Raw genomic sequence first — 19,703 nt, forward strand, 5'->3', positions numbered from 1 at the left:
AACCATGCACCTGCTGAATATACAGTTGGCAGTATCAGCATTGTAATCGGCCTATTAAGAAGGAAAGAAAGATTTACATTTATATAGTGCCTTTCACAACCTCAGGACGTCCCAAATCGCTTTACAGCCAATGAAGTACTTTTGAAGTGTAATCACTGTTGTAATGTAGGAAATGCCGCACAGCAAGGACCCACAAACAGCAATGTGATAAATGACCAGATAATCTGTTTGGTGGTGGTTGAGGGATAAATGTTGCCTGGGACACCTGGCGAACTCCCTGCCACTGATCCTTGCCAATACCCACGGTGCTATTGTAAAGGGTGGGGTCGGGGCGGGGGGGGGGGATTCTGTCTGTTCTGGGAAAATTAAATTCTTGTCCCTACAGCTCATTGTTGCCATGGAGGGGAGGGGAAGGAGGGGGGCGGTAGGAGCAGCAGCAAACCTTATAGCCGTTAAGTTTTGCGAAGTGTTTTAATTAATTTTATTTCTTCTTTTATTGAGCGTCTGGGTCTTTATCTAGTTGGTAATGCCTCTTTGAAACATGGAATCTTTCACTAATCCCAATTTAAGGTATCAAAATGTAATCCTAATGATGACATTGAATACTCATAAATTACCCACATTAACCATGCCAAAGCAATTCTAAGTTCTCTTTTAACAGCCTTATATATTTGTTTCACACCAGGTTACTTATTAACTTTTTTAATACTTGAACTGTTTCATAAACTTGCACTTTCAGGAGTGACCTGGAATTTGTAATGCAAGAGGGTTAGACTCAACTACAAAACAAGAGTTGAAATCCCATTCTCGACTGACGTTCACACATGCCCTTCACCCAGTGGGCATTTCTTCAGCCTCAACTCGGGGAGGAACAGAGATCTAGTTAGAGTGAGGAGAGGACTGATGAACAAGATACATTATATATTACTCATGCCTGTCTGTTGGTGAATCAGCCTTGGAACAACATTGGCATGCATGTTTGGAAATTTACAAGCTGCAACAATAATAAGAAAGAAAGAACTTGCATTTATATAGCGCCATTCACGACCTCAGGACGTCCCAAAGCGCTTTACAGGCAATTATGTATTTTTGGAGTGTGGTCACTGTTGTTTTGTAGGAAACACTGGAAATCAATTTGTGCACAGCATGGTCCCACAGATAGCTATGAGACAATGACCATATAATCTGTTTTAGTGATGCTGGCTGAAGGATAAATATTGGCCAGGACACTATACTATAAGGTCCTCCTTTCCAGACTATGGGGAATGTGGCATGCTAATCTGGGGAGACGAAGGACATAAAAGGATACATTCCTCCATGATTTTCTTTCCTCAGTTGACCCCTACCTTTTGTAATATCTTGTGTTTCAACTGCAGGTTTGATACTTTACCCTACATTGCTTGTGAGGATTGAAGTCACCACGTAGCTCATTTGTGATTTTTACCTCAACGAAAATGTCCTCTCCTGAACATGCATATTTTTTCTCCTTTTCTGCATTCCCTCTATTTTTTTTTTCTTTTTAACCCTCATTTTAACTCAGTGCACAAAGCACGACTTGTTGGTTTAATTAACGTCTTGGGACAAGATGATGTTTTCTTGATTGATTTAACCACATTGTTCCTTTGTTGGAACTTGCATTTTCCATTGCAATGTTATGCTACATGCAAAGCAGACAACTGAGGTGGTCCGATTTTAACTTCAAGGGGGTTTTGGGCGGGTGAGCGAAGCTCACCCACTGCTTCAGAGGTGAGGCCTGGGATATATTTGTTCAGCTGTCGGGGCCGTCGCGTGGAGGTCCTGTGATCGGGAGGGGTGCTGCTTCGGGGGCAGTGGGGGCCTAAGCGTCCCTTGCAGGGCCTGGAGGAGCATTCCTGCTCCACCTGGCCCCACCAGGAAAGTAAAAAATTAGAAAAAAGTTTTAAGAATGTGCCTCTTCTGGCCTTGATCCTCTTGGCTGCTGGGTGCGCCTGGTGGGAAACTCACTGCCACTTCCCGCTCGGGCTGCTTAGTTAAAATTGCAGTCAGGTCCCAATGACGTCATCGTGACCTGACAGGCATATGTTAAAAAGGACCCCGCCGGATTTGGCAGGGTGTCCTTGCCTGCTGCCTGCTCGGTAGAGCAGGTGAAAATCGCGTAAGGTTAGCTCTCAGTGACTCCGCGGCGGTTAAGTGACCTGGGCGATTTTAACTGCCTCACCTGCCCAGTTTCCTCCAGGCAGGTCGAGTTAAGACCTCCCCCTATGTGTCAAATATGGTTGAGTGTCTGAGACCCTCCAGATCAAAAGTGTTGCTTTTGGCACTCAAGATGTTAAGGAGCCTATTTTTGTCTTTGGCACAAGGCGGCAGATCTTCTGCAGGCCAGAGCTTCTGCCCGCCCCTTTCCCTGATCCTGACCAATTCCTTGGGATTAGCGTAATTCAAAGAATTGGGGTGCGTGCCAGGTATATTTACAGCATAGCTGGGGTGCCTGGCTCAGGTAGGGTGAAGGAAAAAGACTGCACATTCTTGCCACAGTGATTGGTTGCCTTAATATAAGCAGCTCTTTAAAACTGAAATAAGAAAGAAAGAACTTGCGTGTTTGGAGCCCCTTTCATGGCCTCAGGACGTCCCAAAGCGTTTTACAGCCAATTAAGTACTTTCGAAGTTCAGTCGCTGTTGTAACGTAGGAAACACAATAGCCAATCTGGGCACAGCAAGGTTCCACAAACAGCAATGAGATAAATGACCAGATAATCTGTTTTAGTGGTATTGGTTGAGGGGCAAATGGCGACCAGGGAAATCCGACAAGTTCCTCTGCTCGTCTTCAACATAGTGCCATGCGGTCTTTTACATCCACCTGAGAGGACAGACGGGGCCTCGGTTTAACATCTCAAGGCAAACTGGACAATTTCTCGCAAATAATAAATGAAGCTTGGAAGTGTGATTTGCTCTTTCTCACCGACATCAATAGTCACGTGAATGAACGGAACGTGAAACTGCAAGGAAAAGGAGAGATGGTTTGCGACTTTGCTTGCGCCACGTGATGGAATTTCAGGCAAAGCTGAAACTGTTCATCCAGCAAATGGAAGAGTAAGAAGTTACTCACTTGCCAAATTCGCAGCCGGGCACAGCCGACCGTGATTTTGAGAGAGATCAACATGCTGCTTGGCTTTGAAATTTGCCGGAGAAATTTGAGAAGAGATTTGCTGACTTCGACAGTTTCAGTCTGGCTTTTCAGTTCGTGAAAGATCCAATCTGCTTTGACATTGGGAACTCGAGGAGATGGGTGAAGCTGCTCCGTGCGGATGGACGCAGACTGGAGGCAGATCTGCTGACGCTGCAAAGTGGATGCGTGACTGAGACCGACTCTGTGCCGAAAATGGGGCAAAACGCCCTGACTGAGGGCAAATATCCGCTTTCAAGAATTGCCGCCATCATGTTGTGTCCCACCCTTAGCTCAACTTAGTTGTGCGATTCAACATTCTCAGCAATCACTCTGATGAAGTCAAAGTACCGGTCTCAACCGCTGGACGAAAACCTAGAAGCTGAACTAAGACATGGGGCTCAATTTTGCCGGGAAATTGCGGGTGCATTGGGAGCGGGGGGGCTCCCAAAATCGGGGAAATCCCGTTCGGGTTCGGAACCCGGCTCCAACCCGCAGTTTTCTGGTTTCCCCATTTACATGTCTGGGTGCGCGCGCGCCTCCTGAATGAGAAAGTTCCACCGGCAACTAAAGCTGGCTGGATGATAGTTGACGCAGTTTTTTAGATAGTTTAAGTAGTTGAACTACTTAATTTTCTCCACATTGAGGCAGGGGTGCGATTTTGAAGGATCGTCAGTGTGTTTCCCGTGCTGTGGAAAACACTCCATGTTGCAGGTGAGCCACTGCTCTGCCCATGGGTTACTCCTCCTCCTCCCCCTCCTCCTCCATGTGGGTGGCAGATGTGGATGGAGCCTCCTCAAGCGGAACCCCTCTCTGTTGCTTTCTGTGCTCTTGTGCAGGTGACTATGGCGCAGCACTGTGTTGTGGAGCTCCAAATGGCAGAGGTAGCAAGGCTGGTGATATTGCTCGTCCTCGGATGTAGTGGTGAATGCAGCCATGGAGCCCCCCCATCCTGATGGTGTGAGTTTGAGGGGGTCCGCAACGTAGTTAAATATGTTTGAACAGAAGAATTTTGAGTGGAAAGTAAGAATTTGCAGTGAAAACACAAAGATCTCGCAGCCAAAACTTTGTCTGAAATAACAGAGTGCCCTGTTGCAATAAGTGACCTTTCCTCCTCATCTGTCAAATATAAACAATTTTACAACACCAAGTTATAGTCCAACGATTTTTATTTGAAATCTACAAGCTTTCGGAGGCTTCCTCCTTCCTCAGGTAATTGTCAGGAGCTCCTCGAAGCCTACGCATTTATACATCACAGAACAATACATGGTGTTTACAGACTGCCCCTGCAACTGCCCGTTGCCAAGGCAATCACCGTGTTCAGACAGAGAGGTGTCACCTACAGAACCCCCGAATACACATTCAACAAAAAAACAAACAGGAAAAAAAAACAGAGAGAGAGGCAGAAACATCCGGAAGGCAGATATGGCGCTCGACTCATCGATCGACAGTTCCGACGGGCCACAGCGAAAAATCGCATAGACCTCCTCAGAAGACTAACACGGGACGCAACCAACAGAGTACCCTTCATCGTCCAGTACTTCCCCGGAGCGGAGAAACTACGCCATGTTCTCCGCAGCCTTCAACATGTCATCAATGATGACGAACACCTCGCTATGGCCATCCCCACACCTCCACTACTCGCCTTTAAACAGCCACCCAACCTCAAACAGACTATCGTTCGCAGCAAATTACCCAGCTTTCAGGAGAACAGCATCCACGACACCACACAACCCTGCTACGGTAACCTCTGCAAGACATGCCAGATCATCGACACAGATACCACCATCACACGAGAGGACACCACCCACCAGGTGCATGGTTCATACTCCTGTGACTCGGCCAACGTTGTCTACCTCATACGCTGCAGGAAAGGATGCCCCGGAGCATGGTACATTGGCAAGACCATGCAGACACTGCGACAACGGATGAACGGACACCGCGCAACAATCGCCAGACAGGAGGGTTCCCTCCCAGTCGGGGAACACTTCAGCAGTCAGGGACATTCGGCCACCGACCTTCGGGTAAGCGTTCTCCAAGGCAGCCTTCGAGACACACGACAACGCAAAATCGTCGAGCAGAAATTGATAGCCAAGTTCCGCACCCATGAGGATGGCCTCAACCGGGATCTTGGGTTCATGTCACGCTACACGTTACCCCACCAGCGAACAAAAGCTATCTGTTTTTAATATAGTGGGTCATTTACTGGCTTTCTCTGCCTTCCGGATGTTTCTGCCTCTCTCTGTTTTTTTTTCCTGTTTGTTTTTTTGTTGAATGTGTATTCGGGGGTTCTGTAGGTGACACCTCTCTGTCTGAACACGGTGATTGCCTTGGCAACGGGCAGTTGCAGGGGCAGTCTGTAAACACCATGTATTGTTCTGTGATGTATAAATGCGTAGGCTTCGAGGAGCTCCTGAACATTTACCTGAGGAAGGAGGAAGCCTCCGAAAGCTTGTAGATTTCAAATAAAAATCATTGGACTATAACTTGGTGTTGTAAAATTGTTTACAATTGTCAACCCCAGTCCATCACCGGCATCTCCACATCTGTCAAATAAGCATTTGAATGTCCCACTGGTGCTGGCTGAAACACGCCTGGTGCAACATGGAAACACACTGAGGATGCTTCAAAATCACACCCCTGCCTCAATGTGGAGAAAATTAAGTAGTTCAACTATCTAAACAACTGTGTCAACTATCATCCCGCAAGCTTTAATTGCCGGTGGGACTTCCACAATCGGGAGGAGCGCGCGCACCCAGACGCATCAGTGGGGAACCCAGAAATCTGGGTCCTCCGGTCCTCACCCTCTCCCGTGCATTTTGCACTCTCTTCTCCTAGAAGGGGAGAAAGAACAGACGTGAGAGTGAGCGATGGTGAAGTGGCCAACCGATGAATGCATTGAATTGGGTGAGGCTGACCGTGAAAGAGATGCATCAGAGGATGAGTATGAGACAGAGCCATGACATTGGATGAGAATTGGGTTGAGTGGTAGTGGTTCTGTGACTGATGGGGAGGTGAGGAAGTGGTGAGGAAGTGCAGGTAAGTTGAAGATGAGCCTTAAGTGGGTGTGAGGAGTGATGTGATAGAGTAATGTTGGCAGTGCAGAATGAGTTGTGGGGTGGGGGCGGTGATGTGGAAGACGGAGTGTAGGGGAATCACTAAGTGTACTCACTTTGGCTGACCTAGTTACGTCATTGAAATGCTTCCTGCACTAGATCCATGTACACGAGATGTTGCTGCTGCTGGTGACCTCCTCTGCCACCTCGAGCCAAGCCTTCTTGGTGGCAGAGGCAGGCCACTTCCTCCTGTCCGCTGGGTAAAACAGATCCCTCCTCCTCCTCACCCCATGCAGTAGCACCTGGAGTGAGGCATCGTTGAATCAGCCATGCCCCTGTGCTGCTCCATTGTGGTGTGTGGGTGTTTGCTCCAGGAGCAGCCATTAGAGGACTGCCCCTTTAAATAGAGCTCCTCCAGCTGACAGCCTGTGATGCGGGTGCGCAGTCCGCCCGCTGCACAGCTTTCGGACGGCAAACCCGGAAGCCACGTTAAGCATCAATTGAATCGCGATCGCATGGGGAGCGGACATTTTTTATTGGGCAGGTTACCCGCGCGCCCATTCACCCCCCTGCTGCCATCCCCCCTCCGCTCTAATATCGGGGCCGTGTTGCGTCTGATAAATTGATGTCAGAATCCCAGACATTGGTGAAAGAGGAAGACTGCACAACTTTGTCTTGAATGGTGATAGATGTTTATTAAATAAATACACGAGTGAAGTACATTTACCCGTATTGTGTGAGTGTGTGTGATGTGTTTCTACAAGAATTAATGCATTTGGCTAAAATGGTGTTGCCATAGACACATTTGGGACTAGTCAGCAATTTCTATTGGACAACACTGGTCTAGTTTTGCTCGTTGCAGTGTAATGTTTAAACAGTGTGTTGATCAATTAAAATTGGACATTTGAGTGTGGTGATCTATGCCATCATGTCAATTGCTTGGCTGTGTTAAAACCTTGTAAGTATTTTCAAAATTAAATTTAAAACCAGCGCGCCATGTAATACACTCCAAGCTCACAAGTGTCTATCAATACTCCAACCTGGAGTATACTGAGTAGATCTACAGCTCTTGTGTAATCAGTGACAAAGGTTAGATCAAATTACCAACCCATCAGCCTGCATGGTTCCTTTTTTTTTGGCTGGTTTACTTTTAGTTTCACTGATCTCCAAATATCACAGTTAATATGATTACATTGCCAAAATAGATTCCCTTCCAGTTCAAAAATAAGTTATTTATAAATATTACCACTGAAACAGTGCAATCCTTTTAACCAAAACTGATTTGTACTTTGACTTAAGGTGTAATGCAATACAAAGTAAAATAAAGTAGGACAATTTGGCTGACTTAACAATGTCTTGCTGCATGCAGCAAGACCTGGACAACATCCAGGCTTGGGCTCATAAGTGGCAAGTAACATTCGCGCCAGATAAGTGCCAGGCAATGACCATCTCCAACAAGAGAGAGTGTAAGCACCTCCCCTTGACATTCAACGGCATTACCATCGCCGAATCCCCCACCATCAACATCCTGGGGGTCACCATTGACCAGAAACTTAACTGGACCAGCCATATAAATACTGTGGCTACGAGAGCAGGTCAGAGGCTGGGTATTCTGCGGCGAGTGACTCACCTCCTGACTCCCCAAAGCCTTTCCACCATCTACAAGGCACAAGTCAGGAGTGTGATGGAATACTCTCCACTTGCCTGGATGAGTGCAGCTCCAACAACACTCAAGAAGCTCGACACCATCCAGGACAAAGCAGCCCGCTTGATTGGCACCCCATCCACCACCCTAAACATTCACTCCCTTCACCACCGGCGCACTGTGGCTGCAGTGTGCACCATCCACAGGATGCACTGCAGCAACTCGCCAAGGCTTCTTCGACAGCACCTCCCAAACCCGCGACCTCTACCACCTAGAAGGACAAGGGCAGCAGGCGCATGGGAACAACACCACCTGCACGTTCCCCTCCAAGTCACACACCATCCCGACTTGGAAATATATCGCCGTTCCTTCATTGTCGCTGGGTCAAAATCCTGGAACTCCCTTCCTAACAGCACTGTGGGAGAACCGTCACCACACGGACTGCAGCGGTTCAAGAAGGCGGCTCACCACCACCTTCTCGAGGGCAATTAGGGATGGGCAATAAATGCCGGCCTTGCCAGCGACGCCCACATCCCGTGAACGAATAAAAAAAAAATTTAAAAAAAATTTAACTGAGAAGATAGCTCCAGGAGTATAGGCTATAAATAGTGAAGTACTTCTGGTCTTACTTGTGTCTCAGGCAGTTGTCTATTTTTAAAACTTGCCATTTTAAGGTGTTAAAATCTTCACGGTTCCACAATTTCCCCCCATTTCAAAATAAATATACCACATATTGGCTTAAATCACGTTAAATGCATCATATCAGAATGATGTTCTCATACTGAAAATGTACCAATTAGTCAAGACCCCATACTGAAAACCTGCAAACCACAGATACCGCTCCTTCTCCCCACCCATGACTACCCAGGAAGGAAATGTAGGCCAGCGCAGAGGGTAGACATGAGAAACAGGTTCACAGAAGTCCTTCATCTGAAGCAATAATGATCCCCACCCAAACACCAGTCCGCGTAGACAGGGTCATTTATGCTAAACATTAGGAGCCATAACAAAATGTCTCGGCTTTTAAAACATGTATTTCCAAGTGTAGGCACAACCTGACCAGCAATCCTGAAGGTCAATTAGCCAGCTGACGGTACTGTCCAGGTGCACAGAATGGGTAACTCTGTAAGATAATAGATGGCTGCCACCACCCGTGACACCATGGACCAGCTCAAGTCATTGCTTTCAGAATTATTGGATCCAAAATTGGCTCAATGGCAGGAAGCAAAGGGCAATGGTCGATGGGTGTTTTTGCGACTGGAAGGCTGTTTCCAGTGGGGTGCCATAGGGCTCGGTACTAGGTCCTTTGCTTTTTATGGTATACATTAACGATTTGGACTTAAACGTAAGGGGCATGATTAAGAAATTTGCGGATGACACAAAGATAGGCTGTGTGGTTGATAGTGAGGAGGAAAGCTGTAGACTGCAGGAAGATATCAATGGACTGGTCAGATGGGCAGAAAAGTGGCAAATGGAGTTCAATCTGGAGAAGTGTGAGGTAATGCATTTGGGGAGAGCAAACAAGGCAAGGGAATACACAATAAATGGAAGGATACTGAGAGGTGTAGAAGAAGTGAGGGACCTGGGAGTGCGTGTCCACAGATCCCTGAAGGTAGCAGAACAGTGGTGGTTAAGGTGGTTAAGAAGGCATTTGGAATGCTCTCCTTTATTAGCCGAAGCATAGAATATAAAAGCAGGGATGTTATGCTGGAACTGTATAAAACACTAGTTAGGCCACAGCTTGAGTACTGCGCACAGTTCTGGTCACATTACAGGAAGGATGTAATTGCACTAGAGAGGGTGCAGAGGAGATTTACAAGGATGTTGCCAGAACTGGAGAATTTTAGCTATGGTGACAGATTGGATAGGCTGGGTATTTTCCTTGGAACAGAGGAGGCTGAGGGGTGATTTGATTGAGGTGTACAAAATTATGAGGGGCTTAGATAGAGTGGATAGGAAGGACCTATTTACCCTTAGCAGAGAGGTCAATAACCAGAAGGCATAGATTTAAAGTGATTGGTAAAGGATTAGAGCAGAAATGAGGAAACATTTTTTCACCCAGAGGGTGATGGGGGTCTGGAATTCACTGCCTGAGAGGGTGGTAGAGGCAGAAACCCTCAACTCATTTAAAAAATACCTGGATGTGCACCTGAAGAGCCGTGACCTGCAGGGCAACAGACCAAATGCAGGAAAGTGGGATTAGGCTGGGTGGCTCATTTCTCAGCTGGCGCGGACACGATGGGCCGAATGACCTCCTTCTGTGCCGTAAATTTTCTATGAATAGAAGTAGTGAGGGCAGATATATGAAATTTTAAAAAGTTGACGTTAGCCAGCAGCAAATACGTCACTATACAACGCCAAAAATCCCAATACATGGTTAAGTAAATTCTGTCCCATTTATATGATAAAATAAATTATTTGACTAATGCTGGTGGTCATATGCAGTAGCAAAAAGAAACACTTCCTACAAAAATTAACCTGCTTATCAGAGAAAGAGTAAGAACAGTGCAAATAATGGGAGTTAAAATGCCAAAACACATTATACTGCACAGATCACTAAAATGAAAGTTATTTTGTGACCTGTAAACAGCATTATATATAAACACACACGTTTAATTTGAATGGAAGCAACTTTATTGCTGTTTAATAATTACAACGATGGTGAAGAATCATTGTTACTATCCCACGGCATAACAAATGCTTTTGTGGTACTTTCTCCAAATCTGCAAAATCCACAATCCCTCGTGGCTTTTGCCCCTTGTACCCTTGTACTGGACAAAGAGTGCGCTGTCCTATTGAAACCTGGGAATCTGGTGGCCCAGATATTGCAGACCGCCTGCTTGAATCATTACTTGCTCAGCCCGTTGGAAAGAGTTGACCTCGCAGATTTTACTCGCTCGAGTCCGAAAAACTGGAACCTCTGTGGTCTGGGTACTGCTCAACGTTCACCGGCACGGACCAGTCCATCTGTATCAGCTGTTGCTGTTGCCAGTCACCTACCAAAAGTGGCAAAAGAAACAACCCCCGCCCCCGGCAACAAAGTCTTCGATAGGAAAATATGTGATAAATAGCACCACTTTCGTCCAACGGCCCCGAACCACCCAATATGGTCAAACTTTTCCTGATTCACTGACTTTTCTTTACCAACTCACTGGCGTGAAGAGTGGACGGCAGATGCTCCTATGAATCACCATATCATCTCCAACCCTACAGTCCGTCAACCGGGATCCAACTGTCCATGTCGTAGTTGGGAGCTTCTCAGCCGCTGTCTAACTGGACAGGGAAAGTGGGGCTCAAATCTTCACCAATGGGGCCTTCGTGACAATAACACATGTCCTGGTGGACAAATACAAACCATGTCCCACATCCTTAAAACATACCCACTAACGGAACCATCTGGTGGTTTACGACCTTTGCGTGCTGGCGATTTCAATGCTTTAAGATGGCTGGAATTATACATCGGGTCTGCGTACGCTAAATAATAATAATTATACTATGTTAAGGTGTTTCCTTTAGGAACCAAAGTTTCGTAGAAAGCTACCCCTCACTGAGGTGCCACCAAGGCCATGATGTTTTGTGAGGTAAAATGGAGTTCCACAGGTGCAACAGTTAAAAACTATCATTTCCCAGGAACACGCAATCCGAAAAAAAACTATCAGAGTACATCATTAGTTAGTAAAAAGAAAAATAAGAAAGACTTGCATTTAGATAGTGCCTTACACAATCTCGGGACATCCCAAAGTGCTTTATAGCCAATGGGGTACTTTTGAAGTGTAATCACTGTTGTAACGTAGGAAATGCAACAGCCAATTTGTGCATAGCAAGCTCCCACAAACATGCATGTGATAATGACCAGATGATCTGTTTCAGTGATATTAGTTGAGGGATAAATATCGGCCTGGATAACGGGGAGAATTCCCCTGCTCTTCTTAGAATAGTGCCATGGGATCTTTTACGTCCACCTGAGAGGGCAGATGGGGCTTTGGTTTAATGTCTCAACCGAAAGACGGCACCTCCAACAGTGCAGTGCTCCGAGAGTACTGTACTGGAGTGTAGCCTAGATTACATGCTCAAGTCTCTGGAGTGGGACTTGAACCCATGACCTTCAGACTCAGAGGCGAGAATGCTACCAACTCAGCTGACACAGCTATATAAATATAAATTATAGATAAAGAGAAGTTTAGCAGTTGTTAAATAGAGTGGAGTTCTCAGTTGGGGGTCCTTTTCCAAGGTTATTTTTCTCAATTCTGTTGCTCATTAAGGATGTTCATGCTGAGGAATGAAACGATTTCCATTTTAGGCACCCAAGGATCCACAATATGCAGTGTCGGTGTTGAATGCTCCTGAACGCAACTGAGCTGACTTTGCTAGATATTGCGACGTTGGCTCATTTGGAGAATTCTCTTGGACTCCCGTGACGCACTTGCAGAACTAGGGCCAGAGTGTCGACCGCCAGCATCCAGTGACAGACCGCTGGCTGCCTGTTCGTGGTGAGTGATTTTCCGGCAAGGGTAGAGAGTGTTGGCCAGGGGCTGCAGAAAACTACTGAGTTTAATTCGAATTGCTAACAAAGACACTAACTTTTGAACTGAGGTGACCTGGAGTTCAGTCACTGATCTGAGCTGGCCAGAACCGGTTTGAATTCGTTCCGCTTCTTAGAGGGACAAAGGAACTCTGATGAGACACCAGGCCTTATTTAGAAAAGGAGTATTGAGGTGATGCTACCTAGCCCCTTGGAACAGAGCCAATCAGGGGATGACACCGACCACTCCAGCAACTTTAAGTCAACCGGAGAAGACAGCATCATTCGAAAAGACAGGCTTGAAGTTAAAACTGAAGAATTGCAGACTTGGTGCCAGTGTGTTTGTGAGGGAGACTCCGGAGACTAACCATCGCGGAAGTAGGGACCCTACGTCAGGGACGTAGAGACGACGTCGCGAGAGAGAGAACGAATCGCCTGGCCAGCGTTATCTCTCCTTTCCGGGTAATATATCCTTTCTATTCTGTGACCACTCAGGGAGTGTTAGTCAGGGAAACCTAGTGGGTGTGCGTTTAAATCGTATGAAACTGTATAACCTGCTGTAAACTGCATGCCTATATCTAACCAGACGTATAAGTGGTATGTACATGATTTAATAATGTTAATAAAGCGAATTGAGAATTAAGAGAGAATTGACTCTTCCTCTGTGTACTAAGCCAAAACCTGTAACCAGTGACTTCCGGTCAACAAGAGCCAATGGGCACAGGAAAGGGATGTTCAGGGCAGGGAGGCAAGAGGAGAGGGCCAGTGGGCACAGGAAAGGAGCACTCAGGGCATGGAGGCAAGAGGAGAGGGCCAGTGGGCACAGGAAAGGAGCACTCAGGACATGGAGGCAAGAGGAGAGGACCAGTGGGCACAGGAATGGGGCGCTCGGGACAGGGAGACAAGAGGAGAGGGCCAGCGGGCACAGGCAGGAGGTGCCCGGGGCAGGGAGGCAAGAGGAGAGGGCCAGCGGGCACAGGCAGGATGTGCACGGGGCAGGGAGGCAAGAGGAGAGGGCCAGCGGGCACAAGCAGGATGTGCACGGGGCAGGGAGGCAAGAGGAGAGGGCCAGCGGGCACAGGCAGGATGTGCACGGGGCAGGGAGGCAAGAGGAGAGGGCCAGCGGGCACAAGCAGGAGGTGCATGGGGCAGGGAGACAAGGGGAGAAGGCCAGCGGGCACAGGCAGGAGGTGCCCAGGGCAGGGAGACAAGGGGAGAAGGCCAGCGGGCACAGGCAGGAGATGCACAGGGCAGGCGAGCACCAGGCACAGAACAAGCAAGTCACATTTTGGGGCAGCTGCTTGATTTGAAATGAAAGTCAGCAGCCTAATGAATCTTGTGCACAAATTGCGCACAGGCTCCCAATGCTTTTGCACTTGTCGTATGCACTGGGATGCACTGGACACCACTGGTGCATTGTGTCTCTCAGACTTTCCTGCCCAGCCATACGGGGAGCATTATCGACCCCACAAAGTGCCAACTTAAAATATCCCCACATCACTTAAAGAATGGTTAGCTCCAGAGTAATGCTCCATCTACTCTACCCAACAGTGTACCTCAGGCCCACCCACACCAGTGTGATATTTTACCCATTTCCCACACCAGCCATCCTACGGCCTCTCTGAGTCAGACTGCTGAACTAAGAGGAGTTTTGGGCTGTGGCCCACACTCAGCTGTAGCTGGGTTGAGACTGGCCAAAGTCATTTCAATCATGGGGCTTACTAGAATTCACCTGTGTTACTGAGTCAATTCACTTGTAGAATTATAAATCTCACTCACCAGACTCCATGATGTATCCTCTATACTTGTACTGGATACTATCTGATTTGTATACACAATCTATTAGAAATTATTACAGGTCATTCCATTTCCACTGCAACTCTCCTGGGCACGATACTTAGGAAATGAGTACGGTATATGATGCTTTAACTTTCTCTTCTCATTTTTTTTCCAAGGATGATAGGAACTTTCAAAAGCAAATTAGGCATATACTGGAAAAGGAAAAATTTGCAGGGCTATGGAGAAAGAGCAAGGGAGTGGGACTAAATGGATAGCTCTTTCAAAGAGCCAGCACAGGCACAATGGGATGAATGGCCGCCTCCTGTTCTGATTCTAAGATTTTTAAACAAAAGGGGCACACAAGTACGTAACTCCCTGTTAGGTGTTTCTCTCACACTCCACCCCTCTCTGTATAGTCCCTACAACATGCACCATCATTTTAAAAGTGCTCAAAAACCCCATACCACACATAGCCTCTATAACATTCATGCTAACACATTTTCTATAACACCCCATAACACATCTCCAGAATACACTTACTAACACACATCCTTTCAATAACACCGTGTAGATGTGCCTTCTCCATGACACCAACAGCAACTGACCTTTTTTAATAAACTATAATTAATTGATAGGTATAGTGTTTTGATGATCTCAATTCAGTTACATAATTCTCAAAAACGCAAATGCTTAACAACAGTATTTTCTTTAAAAAATTTACATCTAGACCTTTATTTACAAAAATATTTACAATTGTTGTTAGAAAAAGGAATGATTTGTAACTTTTTACATTGATTTTCAGAACACCAGTTGTTATTGATTAAACCCAATTTTCAGTGTTACTGGCAATATATTACAATGCGGGAAAATAAACATTGCTGACATGACATTGAACAATGTACAATATTAACAATATTACACCATCACCATATAACTGGAGAATGCTTCAGAGGCTCGTATTCCTCTTGTGCTTATTGATCTGTCCAGCAATAAATGGTAGTCTGAAAAAGGCAAGGGCTTTCTATAGCTCAAAAAGGCCAAAGAATGTTTTTGATTCGCCAAATTGAACATATTTAGGATTCGATCTGACAAAAATCTTTGTTCCTGGTCGCAGTTTGTACGTGCTCCCAAAGTACACAGTCTTCGAATCCTGCCCCGTTGAGTTTCGCGAATTTTGTATCTTTGGTATACCATCAAAGTCCATGATGAATTTCACATTATTCGAATGACCCTTGAACATCACCTGAACATAGACAAAGTAGTTGCCGGCTCTTTTTATTTCCAGTGAAGTTGCATTCTCTTTGTACTCTGTGCAGTCTCCTGTGAATACCTGGCCACTCACGGTCTCCCAAGCAAGTGTCTTTTCTTCCTCACCTGGCCCTTGATGTGATTTGGTTGCTGTTTCAACACAAAAAAAATTATATAGGTCGTTAAACCTCACCCATTAATAATCTTCAAAAATGTTTTTTTTTGTGATGCTTAAGTTGTTATAGAGCACTTTGCTGCACATGAACTGTACTTTTTATCATTATCAGTAGGCCAGCCAGCCAGCCCCTCAAACTTGTTCCATCATTCAATTAGATCATGGTTGATCTGTACCTCAACTGTATTTCCCCCCTTTGTTCTGTATCCCTTAATACCCGTACCTATCCAAAATCTATCAATCTCAGTCTTGAAACTTTCAATTGTCCCAACAGTCACAGCCTTTTGGGGGAAGAGAGTTCCAGATTTCCACTGCTCTTTTGTGAAAAAGTGCTTTCTTATTTCACTCCTGAATGGCCTAGCTCTAATTTTGAGATTAGAGCTAGGCCATTCCTTTGTTCTGGAATCCCCTCACCAGAGGAAATAGTTTCTCTGTTCATCGTCTATGAAGACAAATAGAAAGACGATTAACACTTATCATTTGGAGCTGTTTGTTGATGTTCAATGAGCATTTTATTTTACAATATAAACGAGTCCAGGGCCGGCACTGTCCTTTCCCAGTACTTCCCCTGTAAACTCGTCATTTACCTTCTGCTGGCAAGCGTCATGTCACACCTCCAGAAACAGCTTGCAGGTTTAGCACTCGGATATAACATGTAAACTGTTCAAGTTTAATGATTTTCAGCCTATCTATCCCTCGGGTTTAGGCAGGCACTAAAAATGGACGATGTGATTGTATTAAAACACACTCCAGGAACTGTGCCAGCTATTGCTTTTTTTAAATCATGCCTCTAATTAATTCATTTAATAATTTCAGAAAATTCCGGACACTGTGGAACGGTTCACAATAATGCCCGTCTTTTCCATGTACAGCGGTGAAGCAAACCAGTACAGCAGACTTAAGCAGTCCCCTACAGAGGAACTTGGGGTTCAAAAAGGTACAAGTAATGTCAAAGGCGCTTACACCAGTTTCCCTTTTAAACGGCCACTCTCCATTTCACCCATTAAATGGGGCTAGCCTGGAAATATTCCTATTAAATCATTGCCTGGGTTGATGCACAGAAGCACTGTGGATCTCACACCTGCAATTCACCCCTAGGATATGTTCCTGATCTCAATGGACTCAATCAGGAGGAGATTCCCAGCAGGGACATAGCGAATCCCAAAAGACAGGGAAATTGACAAAGGGTGAACCTGATCTTCTTCCGCACATGTCCCATCATCCTGTTAGGAAAGTCCATGGCACGGGGAGGGGGGACGGTGAACAAAATTGAAATGCGACTAACTTTGCCTTGGCGGTACATTTTTTCTGCTTATTACACCCAGCATAAATCACAGCATTTGCTGTTTGATTTGTTTGTTGCTGATTAGCTTGGTATTGGGTTGTACTCCAAGCAGTGTTGCTCATTGGATAGCCCACTCGTATGCTGTCTACAAAAACAATTGTACTGCGGAGAGATCGAGCCTATATTTCCATAACGCGGATTGTTTGTAATAACAAGAAGCCCTGACATGTGTTTGCCATTCTAGATCAGACATTATTTAAAGTGTTAACAGTAACAACGCTCATTGAAAGTACTGCACTTGGGAAATGATTCAGGAAGGTACTTTAACAAAAGCAAAAATACTGCAGAATTGTGAAATAAAAACAGAAAACAAGTCAGACTGCATATGTGGAGAAACTGTTCTGATGAAAGTTCATCCACCTGAAACATTAACTCTGTTTCTCTCTCCACAGATGCTGCCTGACCTGCTGAGTGCTTCCCGCATTTTCTGTTTTTATTTATTATTGCAAGATACTTTACCGTGCTTGTAAACAGAAAAATGTGCACACTGGTATGACTGATCACACTAGTATAATTCAAAACTTATACGACTCCCTCACCCCGCCCTCCCCCCCAAAAAAAAAAACATGCATAATAAACCGTGTATTACAGCCGCAGCATTAACTTATTCCAACAGCCAGTACGTCAAGCTTACAGCAAAGTTGTCAAAGCATTATTACAGAAGGTGAGCCATCTGCATTCCCCCGACACATCCCCTTCCGCAATGCAGAACGGGGAGTGAAATCTGCTTTTAAATTCAAAGACGGTGCACGAAGCTTAAATGTGATGATGCTAACGCCTGCAGCCAGGTGGCCCGGTACCAACAGTACCAGTGAGGCAACATAACCAAGAACCTGCAGTTACAGACGGTCCACTCACATCACTGTGGATTGGCAGAACTCTTCATAGATGGAGTGCAGCCTAACAGCTCCCCACTGTTAAACTGAAACAGCTGTCAGCTCCTTGGATTGTTGCAATTGCAGATTTTAACAGACAAATAAATGTTAACATGTTTGGTATGACTGTCCTCTGTCTGTTATTTCAACTCATGTATTTTAAATGAGTTTAACACTTCTGCTAAAATAGCAGCCAAGGAAAGTCACGTCAATGCTTTAAAGTGTTGATCCACTAATATCGCCGACAGTAATTTCAAGGCTAATAATCACTTAGAAAGTGCAATGGCAATATCATAGAATCTTACAGCACAGGAGGAGGCAATTCGCAGTTATCCAATTAGTCCCACTCCCTTGCTCTTTCCCTATAGCCCTGCAATTTCTTCCTTTATAAGTATATATCCAATTCCCCATTTGAAGAAGTTGTCTTTAACGTTTTTTAAGAGGTCATGAAGTAACGCTTTACAAAGCTGAAACAATGCAACACCAGCCCTTGCAAATAGCCAAGCTTGCCCTGAACCTACAGCGTTTTACTGTACTGTTGGCACCAGAATGAAAGGGCAGTAGTAAGGTGGCAGAAACAGCGCCAGACTTGGGCAAAAATAATGATTTTATATATATATATATATATACTTACAACCAGTCCAGTGCGTTATACATTTCTCCACGCTGGGTTGGACTATTACTAGCCGTTCAGTCTGTTTAAAGAAATAGAGACATTAGAACCTATTGAATGATTGTTATTATTATACGGAATGGGAGCAGGAAGTGTTAAATCGTACCACATTCTGCAGTTGTTTATTGAGGAAATAAAACGTGAGACAACTTGCTGCTAGAACTTGGCCCGAAGTTAACATTATAACCAGAGACCAATAAAACAGCACTCTGGGGCACTTCCCACGGGCCCTTAGCGGAACCTCTTCCTCATTCAGCGGGCCAGTCACCTCCATAGTCACTTCGCTTTGTATTAGCAGCAGAGTGGGATCCTCATGGACGCTGGGCTGTAAAAAGACTGGTGGGTGAAGAGCACCCCGGTCCTTTTATATCCCTTGACATCATGCAAATTGTCTCGATATAGTCCGATTTATCACACTGCCCACACACCTGCAAGCCGTCTACCGCCTTTTAACCTGTGTCAGTGAAACTGAGAAAACCCCAAAGTGAGTCTCACTTGGCAGCCTTCCGCTGTGAAGGCGTAAGCCGCAGCTATCGGCCAATAGGAGGAATCTTCCAAAGGGAGCTCCGAACGAATGAAAAAAAAAATCACCAAACAGTACAAAGGGCAATTTACAGAAGTAGCACTGAAACTTAACCAGATACAATTCCCGTACTTCAGGCGGAAGACCAAAACAAATAAACAGTCTGGCGAACTGAGGGAGGGGGAGAACCGCTGCCAGTGTTCACACAAAGCATTCTTATGTTTTCCCATCGGCCCGGACCATTGCTTTTTAAGGGTGACTTGGTTCAACCTAAATACCCGAGCCTGCGGTGTTCGCGCCCTACCACGAATGCAGCGTGCAGTATTAAAGAGAATGTGGTAGCATTGGGTAGAGAACAAAACATTGAGTAGTGGATAATGGACTGCAGTGGTGTGAACAGCGATGTCCCCCGGGAATGGGTGTTGGGACCATTACTATATGTATACATAATTATATATAGATATATATATCACTTAACGGGATAGTCACCGTCATCGGTTTGCATATATATAGACATATTTTAATACATATATATTTATATATAAATACACACACACACATATATACATACATATACATATATGATCTAGACTTGGGCTGAGAAGTACACTGAAAACATTTGCAGACAACAGACAGATGGGGAAGATGATTAATTGTGAAGTGGATTGTAAGTGGCTTCAGGAGGACATTAGTAGATTAGGCAGATAGATGCCGGATGAA

At 45.4% G+C, this 19,703-nt stretch overlaps 1 protein-coding gene and 1 long non-coding RNA gene across 3 annotated transcripts in view; one reads left to right on the forward strand and one right to left on the reverse strand.

The window, feature by feature from the left end:
* Window positions 1–17,900, forward strand: part of LOC137325063 (uncharacterized) — a 204,218-nt gene extending 186,318 nt beyond the window's left edge. Inside the window, exons 3-5 of the long non-coding RNA XR_010963799.1 lie at window positions 12,144–12,827; window positions 16,384–16,504; window positions 17,305–17,900. This is a non-coding gene — a long non-coding RNA (uncharacterized lncRNA). The remainder of the gene's footprint in view (window positions 1–12,143; window positions 12,828–16,383; window positions 16,505–17,304) is intronic.
* Window positions 14,880–19,088, reverse strand: LOC137325062 (tumor necrosis factor ligand superfamily member 6-like). Of its 2 annotated transcripts, none has more exons than XM_067989758.1 (3): window positions 18,567–18,868; window positions 18,422–18,482; window positions 14,880–15,542 (listed from the first exon to the last, which is right to left on the reverse strand). In XM_067989758.1, exons 1-3 carry the CDS (start codon window positions 18,732–18,734, stop codon window positions 15,166–15,168), a joined length of 606 nt encoding a protein of 201 aa, XP_067845859.1. In that variant the 5' UTR covers window positions 18,735–18,868; the 3' UTR covers window positions 14,880–15,165. The 2 variants fall into 2 exon arrangements, 1 of the variants encoding a protein (XP_067845859.1); XR_010963797.1 differs by lacking the exon at window positions 18,567–18,868 and adding an exon at window positions 18,889–19,088 and having other exon boundaries at window positions 14,881–15,542.
* Between the last annotated feature and the right edge of the window lie 615 nt (window positions 19,089–19,703).

This window comes from Heptranchias perlo, chromosome 9 (genome assembly GCF_035084215.1).
Source record: "Heptranchias perlo isolate sHepPer1 chromosome 9, sHepPer1.hap1, whole genome shotgun sequence".
Taxonomy (NCBI): Eukaryota; Metazoa; Chordata; class Chondrichthyes; order Hexanchiformes; family Hexanchidae; genus Heptranchias; species Heptranchias perlo.